We start from the raw sequence: 20,072 nt of genomic DNA, 5'->3' as shown, positions 1-20,072 counted from the left end.
TACTGCTTCAGTTCAGCACACAGTAGTTTTTTTCCGTGTATAAATTCATCTGCACTCACATTCACGTGACAACTGTTACTTTTCTCATCGCTGGACACAAAACATCAGTCGCAACCGATTATGATAACTGTGAGAGAAGGCAGTTTTTTTATTCGTGTATTTAAATGTTTACAACTGAAAGGCTATATCAAGCAAAGGCTACAACTATCTTACAAAAACCATTTAGCGGGCATGCGCAGTTTGCATGCGGCTATTGTGTTATGAAAACAATGCGCTATTGATCGCATGTCTGAGCATGTGATAAAACATCAGATGATACAATCAATAGTCATCTGACACAAGTTAACGCTTTAGTTTCAGAAGCCTGGAGTGATTTGGTATATACAGTTGTAAGCAGAAGTTTGCATACATACACTGTGTAAAAAGGCACATAACCGTTTTAAAAAGAGTCAGATGTTAATGTGACTAAACTTTTCCTTATTTAGGTAAGTTAGGATGATCACATTTGTTTCTGTTCTGCTTAATAGCAGAATAATGAGAGATATTGTTTGAGAAATTGTTATAGCTTTTCTTGTAAGTCAAGTTTACACACAATAAGATTATTCTGCCTCTGAAAAAGCTCAGATGATGATGTCAAGGTTTTTGAAGTTTCTGATTGGCTAATTGACAACATTTGAGTTAATGTGAGGCACAACTGTAGAATAGTATTGAAGGAAAAGCTCAAACACACTGCTTCCTTGTGTGACAACATGAGAAAATCAACAAGCCAGAATCAACAAAGCCAGATTACAATTAGCTAAATGACACTGGGAAAAGACTGATGTGTGGAGACATGTGCTGTGCTCTGATGGAGCTAAGATTGAACTGTTTGTCCATAATGACCAGTTTTACATTTGGAGGACAAAGGGGAAAGCGCACAAGCCTAGGAACACCAACCCTACTGTGAAGTATGGGGGCGGCAGCATCATGTTGTGGGGCTGTTTTGCTGCAGGAGGGACTGGTCCACTTCACAGCATAGATGGCATCATGAAGGAAGAACATGATGGAGAAATACTGAAGCAACATCTCAAGACATCAGCCAGGACATTATAACTTGGCCACAAATGGCTCTTCCTAAGCATACTGCCAAATTAGTTTAAATGTAATTTAAGCACAACAGAGTGAATGTTTTGGAGTGGCCATCACAAAGCCCTGATCTCAATCCTATAGAAAATTTATGGGCTCAGTTACACCAATTCCATCAGAAAAAATGGGCCAAAATTCCTGCAAACTATTGTAAGGAGCTTGTGGTAGGAGACCCAAAACATCTGACCAAAGTTACACAGTTTATAAGCAAAGCTAAAAACATACCAAGGAAATGTGTGTAAACTTTCGACTGTCTAGAAATTAATTTAAAATTCTCTCATTATTCTGGCATTTAGCAAATGTAAATCATTTAGGTAATCTTGATGGACCTAAAATAGTAGTTTGGTATGATTTACCATCAGACATTTTTAAAAAAAAATGATTATGCTCCTTTTTTTAGGGTGTATGTAAACTTCTGGTTTCAACTGTAAATGCACTGACAGAGGCTGAATAGAGTAAACTAATAATAATATTTAAAACTAAAAGACTATATAGCAGCATACTTTGTGACTTGATTGCTTACATAAAGAATTGCAATCATTTATTTTGTTTCACAAGCTTTCTAATCTGCTGTATAAATGTGCAAATTATGCATTAATTATTAAACATGCACTAATTTGCATATAGCTCAAAAATCTGTACATTTCAAGTAAGATTCAAAATTGTTGTTTTTATTTGACAAACAGCATTTAAGGAATGAAATAGAAAAAAATAGAACAGAATTGATTAATATAATTAAGAAAATTACACACAGTTAAAGTCAAAATTATTAGCCCCCTTTGAATTTGAATTTGAATTTTTTTTTAAATATTTCCAAAAGGTTGTTTAACAGATTCAGGAAATGTTCACAGTATGTCTGATAATATTTTTTTTCTTCTGGAGAAAGTCTTTTTTTTTCAGCAAGAATAAAAGCAGATAATAATTTTTTAATCACCCTTTTAAGGTCAATATTATTAGCCCCTTTAAGCGACTTTTTTTTCTCTCAATAATCTACAAAAAATAATTATACAATAACTTGCCTGATTACCCTAACCTGCCTAGTTAACCTAATTACCCTAGTTAAGCCTTTAAATATCACTTTTAGCCAGGCATGTACAAACTCGGTCCTGGAGGGCTGGTGTCCTGCAAAGTTTAGTTCCAACCCCAATCAGACACACCTGGGCTAGCTAATCAAGCACTTACTTGGCCAGGGGTGCTCAACCCTGTTCCTGTAGATCTACCTACCAACAAAGTTCAGCTCCAACCCTGATCAAACACACATGAACCAATTAATTAGACCAGAAGCAGCACTTAATAATTACAGGCAGGTGTGTTTGATTTATTTGCTGCGTCCCAAATTGCATACTTATGCACTATTCTACGTCATTTTGTAGTATTAATAGTGTAAGTAGTGCATTCACACTGTAAAATCTAACAATAATAAGTGCACTTTAATTACCCGGATGATGCACTCATTCAGCCGCTAAAATGAAGTGTGTAATGATGGACACTTCACACACTCAACGACCGCAGGTTTGCTTACGTAGCGGAAGGGGTGGAGCTATCGGACGCACATGTTGGATAACTTTATTTATTTTGGATTGTGAAAGCAGTATTCTCCTACGAGAGTGATTATAGCGCCTCCCGGTGGTGAATGCGGTTATACTCACGGCAGGTATTATTTGATAATTTGGTCTTTTATTTCACTGATTTGGCGACCGTCAAACGTCATCAGGGAAACTATTTGAATTTCCGCTTAGTAAAAAAAACATTAGTGTGCCATTTGGGACGACACTACATACATATACTATCCTGTTGAGTGTTTAAGTGCATAAGTACATAGTGCATGAGTATTCTTGGATGAAAGTGAAGAGCGTGGGGTGGGGGTTGACGTGGATGAAAGTGAAGAGCGTGGGGTGGGGGTTGACGTGAACGAAAGTGAAGAGTGTGGGGGTGGGGGGTTGTCGTGGATGAAAGTGTAGATCGTGGGGTGGGGGCTGTCATGGATGAAAGTGAAGAGTGTGGGAGTGGGGGGTTGTCGTGGATGAAAGTGTAGAGAGTGAGGTGGGGGGTTGGGGTTGTCATGGATGAAAGTGAAGAGCGTGGGGTGGGGGGTTGGGGTTGTCGTGGATGAAAGTGTAGAGCGTGGGGGTAGGGGGTTGAGGTTGTCATGGATGAAAGTGAAGAGTGTGGGGGTGGGGGGTTGAGGTTGTCGTGGATGAAAGTGAAGAGTGTGGGGGTGGGGGGTTGAGGTTGTCGTGGACGAAAGTGAAGAGTGTAGGGGTGGGGGGTTGAGGTTGTCGTGGACGAAAGTGAAGAGTGTAGGGGTGGGGGGTTGGGGTTGTCGTGGATGAAAGTGTAGAGCGTGGGGTGGGGGGTTGTCGTGGACAAAAGTGAAGAGCGTGGCAGTGGAGGGGCTGTCCTGGACGAAATTGAAGAGCATGGGGTAGGGGTTGTCGTGGACGAAAGTAAAGAGCGTGGGGGTTGGGGGATTGTTGTGTACGAAAGTGACAAGGGTGGGGGTGGGGGTTGGGGTTGTCGTGGATGAAAGTGAAGAGCGTGCGGGTTGTCGTGTACGAAGGGTGAAGAGGGTGGGGGGTTGAAAGTGAAGAGCGTGGGGGTAGGGGGTTGAGGTTGTCATGGATGAAAGTGAAGAGCGTGGGGGTAGGGGGGTTGAGGTTGTCATGGATGAAAGTGAAGAGCGTGGGGGTGGGGGGTTGAGGTTGTCATGGATGAAAGTGAAGAGCGTGGGGGTAGGGGGTTGAGGTTGTCATGGACGAAAGTGAAGAGTGTGGGGGTGGGGGGTTGAGGTTGTCGTGGATGAAAGTGAAGAGCGTGGGGGTAGGGGGTTGAGGTTGTCATGGATGAAAGTGAAGAGCGTGGGGGTGGGGGGTTGAGGTTGTCGTGGACGAAAGTGAAGAGTGTGGGGGTGGGGGGTTGAGGTTGTCGTGGACGAAAGTGAAGAGTGTAGGGGTGGGGGGTTGAGGTTGTTGTGGATGAAAGTGAAGAGTGTGGAGGTGGGGGTTGAGGTTGTTGTGAACGAAAGTGAAGAGCGTGGGGGTAGGGGGTTGAGGTTGTCATGGATGAAAGTGAAGAGTGTGGGGGTGGGGGGTTGAGGTTGTCGTGGATGAAAGTGTAGAGCGTGGGGTGGGGGATTGTCGTGGACAAAAGTGAAGAGCGTGGCAGTGGAGGGGCTGTCCTGGACGAAATTGAAGAGCATGGGGTAGGGGTTGTCGTGGACGAAAGTAAAGAGCGTGGGGGTTAGGGGATTGTTGTGTACGAAAGTGACAAGGGTGGGGGTGGGGGTTGGGGTTGTCGTGGATGAAAGTGAAGAGCGTGCGGGTTGTCGTGTACGAAGGGTGAAGAGGGTGGGGGGTTGAAAGTGAAGAGCGTGGGGGTAGGGGGTTGAGGTTGTCATGGATGAAAGTGAAGAGCGTGGGGGTAGGGGGTTGAGGTTGTCATGGATGAAAGTGAAGAGCGTGGGGGTGGGGGGTTGAGGTTGTCATGGATGAAAGTGAAGAGCGTGGGGGTGGGGGTTTGAGGTTGTCATGGACGAAAGTGTAGAGTGTGGGGGTAGGGGGTTGAGGTTGTCATGGATGAAAGTGAAGAGTGTGGGGGTGGGGGGTTGAGGTTGTCATGGATGAAAGTGAAGAGTGTGGGGGTGGGGGGTTGAGGTTGTCGTGGACGAAAGTGAAGAGTGTAGGGGTGGGGGGTTGAGGTTGTTGTGGACGAAAGTGAAGAGTGTAGGGGTGGGGGGTTGAGGTTGTCATGGACGAAAGTGAATAGTGTGGGGGTTGGGGGTTGAGGTTGTCATGGATGAAAGTGAAGAGTGTGGGGGTGGGGGGTTGAAGTTGTCGTGAATGAAAGTGAAGAACGTGGGGGTTGGGGGTTGAGGTTGTCATGGATGAAAGTGAAGAGCGTGTGGGTGGGGGGTTGAGGTTGTCATGGATGAAAGTGAAGAGCGTGGGGGTGGGGGTTTGAGGTTGTCATGGACGAAAGTGTAGAGTGTGGGGGTAGGGGGTTGAGGTTGTCATGGACGAAAGTGTAGAGTGTGGGGGTAGGGGGTTGAGGTTGTCATGGATGAAAGTGAAGAGTGTGGGGGTGGGGGGTTGAGGTTGTCATGGATGAAAGTGAAGAGCGTGGGGGTGGGGGGTTGAGGTTGTCATGGATGAAAGTGAAGAGTGTGGGGGTGGGGGGTTGAGGTTGTCGTGGACGAAAGTGAAGAGTGTAGGGGTGGGGGGTTGAGGTTGTTGTGGACGAAAGTGAAGAGTGTGGGGGTGGGGGGTTGAGGTTGTCGTGGACGAAAGTGAAGAGTGTGGGGGTGGGGGGTTGAGGTTGTCGTGGACGAAAGTGAAGAGTGTAGGGGTGGGGGGTTGAGGTTGTCGTGGACGAAAGTGAAGAGTGTAGGGGTGGGGGGTTGAGGTTGTTGTGGATGAAAGTGAAGAGTGTGGGGGTGGGGGGTTGAGGTTGTCGTGGACGAAAGTGAAGAGTGTGGGGGTGGGGGGTTGAGGTTGTCATGGACGAAAGTGAATAGTGTGGGGGTTGGGGGTTGAGGTTGTCATGGATGAAAGTGAAGAGTGTGGGGGTGGGGGGTTGAAGTTGTCGTGAACGAAAGTGAAGAGCGTGTGGGTAGAGGGTTGAGGTTGTCGTGGATGAAAGTGAAGAGTGTGGGGGTAGGGGGTTGAGGTTGTCGTGGATGAAAGTGAAGAGCGTGGGGGTGGGGGGTTGAGGTTGTCGTGGACGAAAGTGAAGAGTGTAGGGGTGGGGGGTTGAGGTTGTCGTGGACGAAAGTGAAGAGCGTGTGGGTGGGGGGTTGAGGTTGTCGTGGACGAAAGTGAAGAGCATGGGGGTAGGGGGTTGAGGTTGTCGTGGATGAAAGTGAAGAGCGTGTGGGTGGGGGGTTGAGGTTGTCGTGGACGAAAGTGAAGAGTGTGGGGGTGGGGGGTTGAGGTTGTCGTGGACGAAAGTGAAGAGTGTAGGGGTGGGGGGTTGAGGTTGTCGTGGATGAAAGTGAAGAGTGTAGGGGTGGGGGGTTGAGGTTGTCGTGGACGAAAGTGAAGAGCGTGTGGGTAGGGGGTTGAGGTTGTCGTGGATGAAAGTGAAGAGTGTAGGGGTGGGGGGTTGAGGTTGTCGTGGACGAAAGTGAAGAGTGTAGGGGTGGGGGGTTGAGGTTGTCGTGGATGAAAGTGAAGAGTGTGGGGGTGGGGGGTTGAGGTTGTCGTGGACGAAAGTGAAGAGCATGGGGGTAGGGGGTTGAGGTTGTCGTGGATGAAAGTGAAGAGTGTGTGGGTGGGGGGTTGAGGTTGTCGTGGACGAAAGTGAAGAGTGTGGGGGTGGGGGGTTGAGGTTGTCGTGGACGAAAGTGAAGAGTGTAGGGGTGGGGGGTTGAGGTTGTCGTGGACGAAAGTGAAGAGTGTAGGGGTGGGGGGTTGAGGTTGTCGTGGACGAAAGTGTAGAGCGTGGGGGTGGGGGGTTGAGGTTGTCGTGGACGAAAGTGAATAGTGTGGGGGTGGGGGGTTGAGGTTGTCGTGGACGAAAGTGAAAAGCGTGGGGGTAGGGGGTTGAGGTTGTCATGGATGAAAGTGAAGAGCGTGGGGGTGGGGGGTTGAGGTTGTCGTGGACGAAAGTGAAGAGTGTGGGGGTGGGGGGTTGAGGTTGTCGTGGACGAAAGTGAAGAGTGTGGGGGTAGGGGGTTGAGGTTGTCGTGGACGAAAGTGAAGAGTGTAGGGGTGGGGGGTTGAGGTTGTCGTGGACGAAAGTGAAGAGCGTGGGGGTTGGGGGTTGAGGTTGTCGTGGATGAAAGTGAAGAGTGTGGGGGTAGGGGGTTGAGGTTGTCGTGGACGAAAGTGAAGAGCGTGTGGGTGGGGGGTTGAGGTTGTCGTGGACGAAAGTGAAGAACAGGGAGGTTTCCCGACAGAAAGTGAAGAGTGATGCCCCTGTGAGTGTGTATGGGTGTTTAATGGGTTGCAGCTGGAAGGGCATCCGCTGTGTATGCTGGATAAGTTGGCGGTTCATTCTGTTGTGGTGAACTCTGATATATAAAGTGACTAAGCTAAAGGAAAATGAATGAATGGTTTAAAATTAGTAATCAAAAAAGCAGCGCGCCATCTACCTGTCAGTCAGTTAGTGCTGACTTGTGATTGGCTGCCACATCTGGGGGGCGGAGTTTAGAAGTAAACTATGATTAAAGGCACAATTTCAGAAACTATTACTCATATTAAACAGCAATAAGTGTATCCAGGTGGATGCTGCACACTGGTGGTGGATGAGGAGATTCCCCCCATTGTGTGTAAAAGCGCTCTGAGTGCCCAGAAAAGCGCTATATAAATGTAAGGAATTATTATTATGATATTAAAAAACAAACCTCAACGCTTACTGCACTTTTTATTTATAGATATAGATATATATAATTTAGAGATTTTCTTGATATACATGAAAATACATAACGACATCAATATGAAAGTCACACTCAAATGAAGATCCAGCTCATCCACAGCAAGCGCAAAATATAACATTCATTTCTGCAAAGAAATATTATTATAGTCATATTCTAGAACTGATATAATAAGAACAAACTAATACTCCTTAAGGTTAATGACAAACATCTTAAAGGTACATTCAGAGCAATATTAATAGTGTTAACAGTGAGTTATATTAAAGGTTTTGGCAATAATCCATGATCAGCCATATTACATTCTTCTGTAAACAACATTCTGTTTGCTCATATTTCACAATGTGCGAATATTTAAAAACAGTTTGGTCAATTTCAAAGATTTAGCATTTAAAAATACATTTCTTTAAGCCAAACTCAGTGTGTGTGTGTGTGTGTGTGTGTGTGCGCATATGTGAGTGTTATTCTTTAGATCCAAAGCCGGATCACAGCAGGAACGTCCTCAACTTTTTCTTCTGCCTTTGGTCCTTCTTTTCCTGGAGTTTCCTGCAATGAAGAGGAAACACAAAGTCACACCTAAATTTTATAATAATTTCTATATTATTAATTTTAGATATAATTAATTTATATAATAAATGTTTTATTTAATACATTTTTTTAGCTTGAAATGCAACAGATACATTAAAATATGCATTAAATTATGATCAATAACACCAACATTTTTTAGAACAATATCACTGCAGTCCCACTGAAGGTGTTAATACAATAGTCCAGTAAAAACATTACATTAATTATCTCATATGAAAAAAAAACTATAGTAATTTATAAAAAATACTACAGTTTATTTCTGAACCACACTATAGTTAAAGACTTGAATTAATCTGTGATTCGATATTTGCTATGGCACTAAAACATCAAGTAATTAATCTGTTGTGGTGATTCTACAGTTGCTATGGTAACAAAACTTCTAGCAATTAATCTGTTGTGGTGATTCTAGTTGATATGGTAACAAAACAACTAGGGATTAATCTGTTGTGCTGATTCTACAGTTGCTATGGTAACAAAACATCAAGGGATTAATCTGTTGTGGTGATTCTACAGTTGCTATGGTAACAAAACATAAAGCAATTTATCTGTTGTTGTAATTGTAGTTGCTATGGTAACAACACCTGATAATTAATCTGTTGTGGTGACCCTATAGTTGCTTCGGTAACAAAACATCTAGTAACTAATCTGTTGTGGTGATTCTATAGTTGCTATGGTAACAAAACTTTTAGCAATTAATCTGTTGTGGTGATTCTACAGTTGCTATGGTAACAAAACAACTAAGGATTAATCTGTTGTGATGATTCTACAGTTGCTACGGTAACAGAACATCAAGTGATCTTCCTCATGAAGCAAATAAGGAAGTAGCTGAAACTGCAATTTATTGAAATTCCACTGGCTTCATAATAGAACAGATTTCTATTGAGTCCACTGTAAAAAAAAAAAAAGAAAAAAAAAGGTGTTTACAGCCTGGTACAAAGATTTTGCTTCATATAGCTAATATAACCCTTCATGACAACTGTGAGGGGGTGAATATTTTATAACTCATCCATTTCCTTTATATTAGGTTATATTAAGCCTGCATAATTAAAGGCGTGGCTACTTGAGTGACAGCTAGCTCTTGCCGGTCGCCGTCACTTCACCTCAGCTGATTCCGACTGATTGAACTCGGCATATTCATCATATTTTTGTGTTGTTTTATGTGGCTTTACACAGTCAGTTGCCTTTTGGCATTATTTCCTACAATTATCAGATGATATGGCATGCTGTGTGTGCTTAATTATGGTCACAAACCATTCACCTGGCCTCCATTTCCCAGCTGAGTGAAGTTATATACTTATATACCATCTCTATAGATGTATTTGTTTTATTTAAGATCATTCATCATGTATAATGTTCTTCAGAGCTGTAGAGCACTCCAGAATCTGACAGATTGATCGATCAGCTGTAGGCTCTAGAACAGTCATCTGAAGTGTTGTCATACAGTGTTATGCTGGAGTTCATCAATAGTCTTGCTCTTACTAACACAGACTATATCTGAAGTGTTTGGAAGTAATTAGTATTTTCCTCCAGTAGAAAAACGTCATAAGAACAATGTTTATTGGCTCAATGTGTTACAGCAGTGTTTTTAAAAAAACTAAACACTATATTGATATAGTACACAACCAAGCACATGTGGTCAGAACACAAACCAGTCACATGTAATGAAGTATTAAGCATTTCTCCTAAAGAAAAGCCTGTCTAAGCAAAACGCCAGCAGGCATCTGTAGCTCCGCCTCTTTGCCCTTGTTTGGTATCCCCCGGTTGGTGCGATGACATGCGATCTAAATGGCGATGGTTGGCCACGCCTACTTGTACATTCTAAAAAAATTATGGGTTATTTATTTAACCCAATGGTTGAGTTAATAATATTTGGGGCTTTGTTAGGTTATTTTTTTTTTTTACTTTTATTGGGTTATTTATTAATAATTCTTGGGTTATTTCTAACCTTTATTGGGTTATTTATTAACAATTCAATCAGTTGTGTTAAATATAAGGTGCTTTGTAGAGTTATTTTTTAACCTTTATTGGGTTATTTATTTAATAACTCAAACAGTTGGGTTAAAAATCTTTAATTCCAACAGTCAACTGATTGATTTAACTTTAATGTTGTTTTTGCATTAAGTTTTTTCAAGCTCTAATGCAATAATACTATAGTTTACTTAATTAAATGACCTCTCCGTGTCATGTTTCTTATATCCGTTGCACCAGCACTCTGAATTTTATGATAGAAACATGCACTTCATAGCAGATCTATATACAGATAAAAACACTATAACATTGCTTTTTTTTTTTTTAGATATATTTGAGATATTCAGCCGTCATTCTCGTTCTTAGGACCCAGCGGAGACATCAAACCAATAATAATAATAATAATAATAATAATAATAATAATTTATTATTATATAGTGGTTAAGCCACTTTTTTTTGGCAAAATAACCAAACAAATTAGTTATTTATGTAACCTAAATTGTTTGGTTAACCTTAACAACTCAATGGATTGGGCTAAAATAACCAACAGCAGGTCAGTGCAAAAAACGACCCATCATTGGGTTACCAATGATAATAATAACCCAACAGTTTGAGTGTAGCTTCTTTTGGGTTCTTCAGAAAACTATGGGTGATGTCACAGATACTACGTCCATATCTTACAGTCTATGGTTAAACACTGTGCGCTTTCAGATCTAAACCTCTGGATGTGGTCATTCATTTGGGGCTGTGTTACACCCTGCATGGAGGGTCATTTTCAAAAAATTAGGGGCTCTTTAAAGCAGAGATATTATTAACACAAATACATGATCACATGATTATAAGACAAACATGAATAAACAGATCTCCAGAGGAAGATTATAGAGGACAGAGCCCTCCCTCACACACACACACACACACACACATACACAGAGCACGTGTTAATAACAGGACTGTGGACAGGTGTTGGTGAGTCAGGTTAGCGATCGACTCGGCGGTTTCAGGACGTCCCGCTAGCCCTGTTAGTGCGCTAGTCGGCGTTTTGACCTTACCTTTACTGCAACACACAGGCCTTTTTAGAGCGTCCAGCGGCTCTGTTTCTCTCCACTTCAGAGGGTCAAAGAGAGAAACACACGCTGAGCACAACACACTCTCACCCCAGATATCAACCCTTGTGTACTGCTCAAACTGACTCCACTTTGGTTGTGTTGGGGGCTCTTTTTGCCCCATTGACTTCCATTATAAATCACACTTATTTGTTGCAAAAACATGACAGCGTATAATCATGCATTCTTGATTGTTGCTGGTTTTCCCTGTTGGCAAGAGGGACAATGTGCCATTTATACTGTTGATCATCAGTTTGCAGCATTAACCCTTTAGATCGGCCTGTGCTGAAGAGTTCTGGCTTCAGCAACAGTCATGCTGTCATGGCTTTGCAATCAATAAATGTGATTATAATGGAAGTCAATGGGGTCAAAAACAGCCCTCAACAGAATGAAAAGCGAGTCAATTTGCGAGTGTGTTGTTGAATTTTTGCAAATTTTCAAAGCATTTTCCCAAAATGTGTCAAATTAAGTTCTGTCAGCAAAAATCATCCCATTTGCTGAAACACAGAAGCCAAATTAAGTCTCAAAATCACCTTGGAGTGGATGAAAACATCCCCAACAGCACACAAGGGTTAAAGGGATAGTTCACACACAAATCTAAATTTGCTCACTTTTACTCTCCCTCATGTGGTCATAAATCTTTGAGTTTTTCTTCTGTTGAACACAAAAACAAGGCCAAACCTGCAGACATTTCTGTGCATAATTTTGTATAAAATCAGTGGATTTATGCAGAATTGTTTTAGGTATAGTAACTAAAAACAATGCAAATCTTAATTTTCTAGACAAGTCTTGTTTTCAGAAATAATGAGTCAAAATGAAGTGAGTTTTTCATTAAAACAAACTAATCTGCCAATGGGGTGAGACTAATAAACTTATTTTAAAGTGAAAACAAGATTTTGCTTATCCCATTGGCAGTGTATTTTGCTTGTTTAAGGAAAATCCACTTAATTTTGACTTTTTTTGCTTGTCTAGAAAATTAAGATGTGTACAAAATAAACTTTTTAACTTAGGGTTTATATTGCAAATTCAACTATATTGACTTGTTTGGTAAACAAAGCAAATCTCTCATAGAATTATCAATGTAGCCTTATTTTAAAATGTATTAAATTAATTGATTTCCTCAACATTCTACACACAATCCCCCATAATGACAATGTAAAAAAAAAAAGAGTTTTTGAAATTGTTGCAAATTTATATATATAAAAAAAAGCTGATAAATCAGATGTACATCAGTATTCACAGGCTTTGCTCAATACTTTGTTGATGCACCTTTGGCAGTGATTACAGCCTTGAGTCTTTGTCAATATGATGCCCCAAGCTTGGCACAGCTGAATTTTGGCCCGTTCCTCTTTGCAGAACCTCTCAAGCTCTATCAGGTTGGATGGGAAGCGACAGTGTACGGCCATTTTCAGATCTCTCCAGAGATGTTCAATAGGATTTAGGTCTGGGCTCTGGCTGGGCCACTCCGAGTTGTTGTTGTGCCACTCCATTGATATGTTGGCGGTGTGCTTTGGGTCATTGTCCTGCTGGAAGATGAAGCGTCGCCCCAGTCTGAGGTCGAGAGCGCTCTTGTGCAGGTCTTCATTCAGGATGTCTCTGTACATTGCTGCATTCATCTTTCCCTCTATCCTGACTAGTCTTCCAGTTCCTGCTGCTGAAAAACATCCCCACAGCATGATGCCAACACCACCATGCTGCACAGTAGGAATGCTGTTAACCTGGTGATGAGCGCTGCCTGCTTTTCTCCAAGCGTAAAGCCTGGCATTCACTCCAGAGAGTTCAATTAGAGTCTTATCAGAGCAGAGAGTTTAGTTTCTGATGGTCTGAGAGTTCTTCAGATGCCTTTTGGCAAATTCCAGGCGGGGAGTGTCTTCAGTCTGGCCACTCTACCATACAGGCCTGATTGGTGGATTGCTGCACAGATGGTTGTCCTTCTGTAAGTTACTGCTCTCTCCACAGAAGAACACTGGAGCTCAGCCAGTGACCATCAGGTTATTGGTTATTGAGGTTATTGAGGTCATGCACTGTCAACCCTGGGCCCTTATATAGACAGGCCTTTTCAGATCATGTCCAATCAACTAAATTGACCACAGGTGAACTCCAATGAAGCTGCTGAAACATCTCAAGAATGATCAGTGGAGACAGAATAGACCTGAGCTCAATTTACAGCTTCGACAAAGGCTGTGAATACTGATGCACATGTGATTGTTCAGCTTTTTTATTTTTAATAAATTTGCAACAATTGAAAAAACTCTTTTTTCACACTGTCATTATGGGGGATTGTGTGTAGAATGTTGAGAAAATAAATGAATTTAATCCATTTTTTAATAAGGCTGTAACATAAACAAATGTGGAAAAAGTGAAGCGCTATCAATACTTTCTAGATGCACTGTATGTAAATAAACAAACTGAATGCATATACACAGATTGACAGATGAATACAGATTAAATTAAATCGATTTTTTTGTGGGCCTAAATGTAACCACTGACATCCATAGTAGGAAAAACAAATACCATGGTTACAGGATTCCAACATTCTTCAAAATATCTTCTTTTGTGTTCAATAGAAGAAAGAAACTCAAATGAAGAAATTTAGAAATCAAGCAATAAATGATGACAATTGAGATTTTTGGGTGAACTGTCTCTTTAAAACATCTGATGGCAGAGCAGAAAACACACACTCGGCCAGAACATGCGTTATAACTCACTGCTGGAAGTGCCAGTATGAAGCAATAACACATGATGATTCCCATTTGATGTCAAGAAAATGTCTGGGTCACATTTTAACTAAACAAAAGTGAAGAATAATACAGATTTTAGAATATTTAATAGGATCTGTCATACCACTGCTGAATGCTTGATTCTGATTGGCTGATTAACACTCTAAGGTGTCAGAAAAAGGCACAGCTAAAGTAGTTCCTGCAGGTTTAGAGAGCATTACAGCTCCATATCATTACGCTGAATAGTTAGAGTTATTTCACAGCTAACAGTCAAAAATCACACCAAAACACAACAGGAGGAGGAGGAGATATGGAAGAAACTAATGCTACACACAGGAGATGTTTTAGGAGGACAAACACCAGACTAATGACTTCAAACACAACATCTCAACATTGGATTTAGCTGTGAAGAGCAGAGGATAGGCAGAATAATGTCCATATACACAATCTATACCTATATAGAAAAATAATATAATAAATTATTAGAAAATAATACACACCCTAGGTGCTAATTCAGCCACATTGCGAAGCATAAACATATATTCTATACTTATTGCATTAATATGTACTTATTATAATTATAATACATAAAAATAATTTACATGCACAATTTCTTTTAATAATTCAGTACCTTACATTAACAAAGAAACTTGAATACATGATTTTAAAATGAATTGTATTAGTTGATAATTATATAATTTTTTAGTTGAGTATAAAGAATTATATAATAATTTTGAGAAACAAATTTGCTGTGGAATTTATTTTTGATGTAGTTCTTAATCCAAATAAATAAATAAATAAATAAATAAATAAATAATTATAATAAATTAATGTAATTTAAAATAAATCCATTTTAAATGGATTAAAATAAATAAATTTTAAAGAATATATAAATATATTTAAATATTTTTTATATGGTATGCCAAATAAATTGGCCTTTTCTTTTGATTCTGAGATTAAATAAAGGATTTAAGGAACATTCGCTTGATCTTAACAATAAAACTCACTCTCTACACTTAGGAATTGTTTTTTTGTTTTGTTTGGTTTTTAATTTATTATTTACTTGCTTTGATTGCTTCACTGCAAAAAATGTTTTTGGTCCTGTTTATAGTCCAAATAAAAAATAAAAAAATAAAAAACAAGAAGCATTTTCTAGACATACAAAACAGTCTAGTTTTCAGAAATGAGTTTAAATGAAGTGTTTTTTTTTTTCCTTTAAAACAAGCAAAATAATCTGCAAATCGGCGTAAGCAAAATAATTAATTTTTGCATTCAGTTTAACTTTATTTACCTCATTGGCAGATTATTTTGCTTGTTTTAAAGAAAAACTCACTTCATTTTGACTCATTATTTCTGAAAACAAGACTATGACCCAATCCAAATTCTACCCCTTAGCCCTTCCCCCTCGTTTTGCGCGTTCACGTGAAGGGGTAGGGGTGTCCTAATTCTCTATAGCTTGAAGGCATAGGGCTAAGGGGAAAGGGTAGATACCCCGTCGAACGGATATTTTTCAGGACCACACTCAAAACCAAGGGGTAAGAAAATTTCCCAGAATACACCATCTACAATGGCTGCACACGGAAACTGCACGCTCCAATAAAAACCACTAAATTTGGCTCTGTAATCCATAATAATAACTCCTGTATAGCAGTCCCACAACATTCTGACACTCGGTGACACTGGAATATCCAGCTACACCAATTCTGGCAGGAGGAATGGGCCAAAATTCCTGCAAACTGTTGTGAGAAGCTTGTGGAAGGAGACCCAAAACATCTGACCAAAGTTATACAGTTTAAAAGCAAAGCTAAAATATACCAAGGAAATGTGTGTAAACTTTTCACTGTCTAGAAATTAATAAAAAATTATCTTATTATTCTGGCATTTAGCAAATGTAAATCATTTAGGTAATCCTAACAGACCTAAAATAGTAAATGTTTAGTATGATTTACCATCAGACATCTTTTTTTATAAATGGTTCTGTTCCTTTTTTAAGAGTGTATGTAAACTTCTGGATTTAACTGTCCCTGGTAATAAAGCTCTTTCTGATTCTGATATGTTTTGCTGGTCTCATAAATGCTTCTTGATTTAATTGTTTTAGATATTTGGATAACAAACCAGACAAAAACTCTAAATAGGCAAAGCTTTTGTTGCAGTGTTCTCCTGTGTAAGCAGCTTCAGAGAAAAGCATCCAGCAGATGATTAAATGTAAAGTGACCTGCACATTTTCCCGCACAAGATGTAAACAAGCCAAATATCTGAGATCGTAAAATCAGGAAAATGCATCTCAGAACTTTCCAGAACCATCCCAGTACTTTGACTTTCTGCAATACCATTTTACGACATTAAAATATATTAAATAATAATCATATTTTAATAGTAGTAAACAGTGGTCAATATTTACAACGAGGTTTCACTAGTTAATGCATTTACTAACATGAACAAAACAGCATTTAATAATCATTAATGCATAATTAAAAACTAAATTAAGGCTTAATAAAATTAAATACAACCAACACCTTTATTTTCATTAATTAACCAGCTAATCAAGCTCTTTCTAGGTATACTAAAACTTCCAGGTAAGTGTGTTGAAGGAAGTTAGAGCTAAACTATGCAGGACCGAGTTTATACACCAATGGTTCAAGCTATTGGCTGCATAATTTGGGAAAAACAAAATCTAATTGCAGGTTTATAAAATTTCCATAAAGCAATATATACCAGGTTTGCTGTGCTTGCTTTGTTATTATCTCTCATGTCAAATTATTGTTGGTAAATTATGCAAAACAGATGCAAATAATCACTCATCATATAATAATATTTTACTGTAAAATAAAGTGTTTAATAGTAATTACACAAAAACAAAATTACTATTGTAATTGTACTGTAAAAACAGTACTAACAGTAAAAAAATAATAAAAAAATAATAGCAACAACTTGAGGATCATAATAATAAATCAATTAAGTATAAAATAATAATAATAATAATAATAATAATATTCAAGTAAATAAGCATATAATATTATTAATAAAATTGATAATAATAATAATAATTTATTAGAGTATAAAAATAATAATCAATTAAATGGGTATAATAATAATAATAAAAATAATTCATTTGAGTATAATAATAATAATAATAATACTAACAACAACAACAACAACAATATTACATTAAACAAGTATAATAATAATAATAATAATATTCTATTAAGTGTAACAATGATAATAATAATAATAATAATAATAATAATAATAATAATAATAATAATAATAATAAAATAACAATCCAGTATAAGTATAATAATAATAATAATAAAATAATAACCCTGTATGAGTATAATAATAATAATAATAAAACAACAACAACACCAACAACGATCATATTCTATTAAAAAGTATATTATTGTTATTTTTATTAATAATAATAATAATAATAATAATAATAATAATAATAATGATCTCCCATCAAACTAGTATAATAGTATATAAACATCATTCTTATTATTATACTCATTTAATGGAATATTATTATTATTATTATTTTATTTATTCATTTATTTATTATCAATAATATACTTGTTTAATGAAATATGATTATTGTTGTTGGTTATCATACTCTAATGGATTATTACGATTATTATTATGATTATTATTAAGATAATAATCATAATAATAATAACAATAATAATAATAATAATAATGATTTCCCATCAAACTAGTATAATAGTATATAAACATCATCCTTATTATTATACTCATATAAAAAAGATGAATAAACACTAATAAGTGTATTGTTCATTGTTTATGTTAGTAAATACATTAAAAATATCTAACACAACATTATTCTGAAGTGTATCCTAAATATTTGTGTTCAGAATAAAGCATTTAGTGTTAAAAACACAACTGGACGCTGTATGTCAAGCAGCAGTGCTGAAAAACATGACTTTTATTAGAAATATAAACGCATTACCTTCATTACTGCCTTTCTTGCTGCTTCTCTGGAAGAAAGGTTTTTTAGTTTCAGGGGCTTTCAAGGGGACGTGGTCTACATCCAGAGTGGGCGTGGCTGGTGACATCACTCCATCAGGCACGTCTGCTATTGGCTGATCATCCGTGGACTGCAGCGGATCATCAAAACACTGGGTTTTAATCTTGGTAGAGTCACAGCTGCTGTTCACTTTTGAGCCACTAGAGGCAGTGCTTACAGTCTCGGCAGCAGAATTAGACCTGATGTTGTTTCCATTGTGATTGTGATGTAGATCTGTGTTTGTAAGGCCGCTGAGTTTCGCGTGTTCTTCCTGAGATGAAGATTTCAGTGGTGAATTCATGACGTTAGAGTTGATTTCAGTGGCGATTTCAGAGTTTACTTCCTTGGCGATTCTAGAGTTGATCTTCGTGGCGATTTCAGGCTTGATTTCCTTGATGATTTCAAAGTTGATTTCTTTGGTGATTCCAGAGATGATTTCTGTGGCGAATTCAGAGTTGAATTTTGTGGCGCTGTCAGAGTTGATTTTCTTGGTGATTCCAGAGTTGATTTCAGATGTGATTCCAGAGTTGATTTCCTTGCCGATTTCAGAATTTATTTCCGTGGTGAATTCAGAGTCTAATTTTGTGGTGATTTCAGAGTTGATTTTATTGGTGATTTCAGGGTTGGTTTCCTTGGTGATATCAGACTTGTTTTTAGTGCTGATTTCAGAATCGATTCCAGAGTTGATTTCATTGGTGATTTTAGGGTTGATTTCCTTGGTGATATCAGACTTGTTTTTAGTGCTGATTTCAGAATCGATTCCAGAGTTGATTTCATTGGTGATTTTAGGGTTGATTTCCTTGGTGATATCAGACTTGTTTTTAGTGCTGATTTCAGAATTGATTCCAGAGTTGATTTCATTGGTGATTTTAGGGTTGATTTCCTTGGTGATATCAGACTTGTTTTTAGTGCTGATTTCAGAATTGATTCCAGAGTTGATTTCATTGGTGATTTTAGGGTTGATTTCCTTGGTGATATCAGACTTGTTTTTAGTGCTGATTTCAGGCTTGATTTCCTTGATAATGCCACAGTTGATTTCATTGGTGATTTCAGGGTTGATTTCCTTGGTGATATCAGACTTGTTTTTAGTGCTGATTTCGGAGTTGATTTTCGTGGCGATTTCAGAGTTCAATCCTGATTTGATTTTAGAGTTGATTTCCTTGGTGTCCTCAGATTTGATTTCAGTTGTGACATCAGCTCTGATGTCAGTCTCCTTTTTGCCTGGTGCAGGGGTTTTCAGCTTGCCATTTCCAGATAAAGTGTCTTCACCTGTGGGATTGATGCCGGAACTTTTGTCTGCATTTTCTGGAGTACACACCGGGGCTGCTGACTCTCCGACTGCAGACGAACCAGCTTTTCCTCCGGCACTTGCTGCTTCAGAATGAGAAAAGATGATTTCAGCACAGGATTTTGTGTTTGGGGGTTGGAGATGAAGCATAGATGAAGCACTGCAGATTTGATGAATGATGATATACAACAAGAGAAAGATTCTACAAGGATTTACATGCAGGATCACAGCTGCAGTTTGGGTGGTTGACAGCAGTGTAATGCATTGCTTGAAACTGCATTTCACCACAACACATGTAGTTTTACAGATGCTAACCGAGAAACTACATGTAATGATAGCACTTGAGAAAATAAAGAAATGTCACTTTAAGATAGATTGAAATGCATTAGTGAAGGTTTAAGCCAGAAGTGCCCAAACTCGGTCCTGGAGGGTCGGTATCCAGCATATTTTAGTTCCAACCCGATTAAACAAACCTAAACCAGCTAATCAAGCTCTTTCTAGGTATACTAAAACTTCCAGGTAAGTGTGTTGAAGGAAGTTAGAGCTAAACTATGCAGGACCGAGTTTATACACCAATGGTTCAAGCTATTGGCTGCATAATTTGGGAAAAACTAAATCTAATTGCAAGTTTATAAAATTTCCATAAAGCAATATATCCCAGGTTTGCTGTGCTTGCTTTGTTATTATCTCTCATGTCAAATTATTGTTGGTAAATTATGCAAAACAGATGCAAATAATCACTCATCATATAATAATATTTTACTGTAAAATAAAAGTGTTTAATAGTAATTACACAAAAACAAAATTACTATTGTAATTGTACTGTAAAAACAGTACTAACAGTAAAAAAATAAATAATAATAATAATAATATTAGCAACAACTTG

At 38.6% G+C, this 20,072-nt stretch overlaps 1 protein-coding gene and 1 long non-coding RNA gene across 2 annotated transcripts in view; both read right to left on the bottom strand.

The window, feature by feature from the left end:
• LOC141378500 (uncharacterized) overlaps nucleotides 1-20,072 on the bottom strand; it is a 171,226-nt gene that overhangs the window by 88,200 nt on the left and 62,954 nt on the right. The window lies entirely within an intron of this gene.
• The window catches only part of LOC141378492 (inverted formin-2-like), a 44,749-nt gene continuing 32,148 nt past the window's right edge, over nucleotides 7,472-20,072 (bottom strand). Inside the window, exons 18-19 of the mRNA XM_073927995.1 lie at nucleotides 17,842-19,269; nucleotides 7,472-8,041 (exon numbers count right to left, since the gene is read on the bottom strand). Of these exons, the coding sequence (XP_073784096.1) occupies nucleotides 7,998-8,041; nucleotides 17,842-19,269 (1,472 nt within the window). The 3' untranslated portion in view covers nucleotides 7,472-7,997. The remainder of the gene's footprint in view (nucleotides 8,042-17,841; nucleotides 19,270-20,072) is intronic.

Source organism: Danio rerio, chromosome 17, assembly GCF_049306965.1.
Source record: "Danio rerio strain Tuebingen ecotype United States chromosome 17, GRCz12tu, whole genome shotgun sequence".
NCBI classification, from domain to species: Eukaryota; Metazoa; Chordata; class Actinopteri; order Cypriniformes; family Danionidae; genus Danio; species Danio rerio.
Note: the sequence above shows the minus strand (reverse complement) of the source record. Positions and strands in the feature narration are given on the sequence as shown.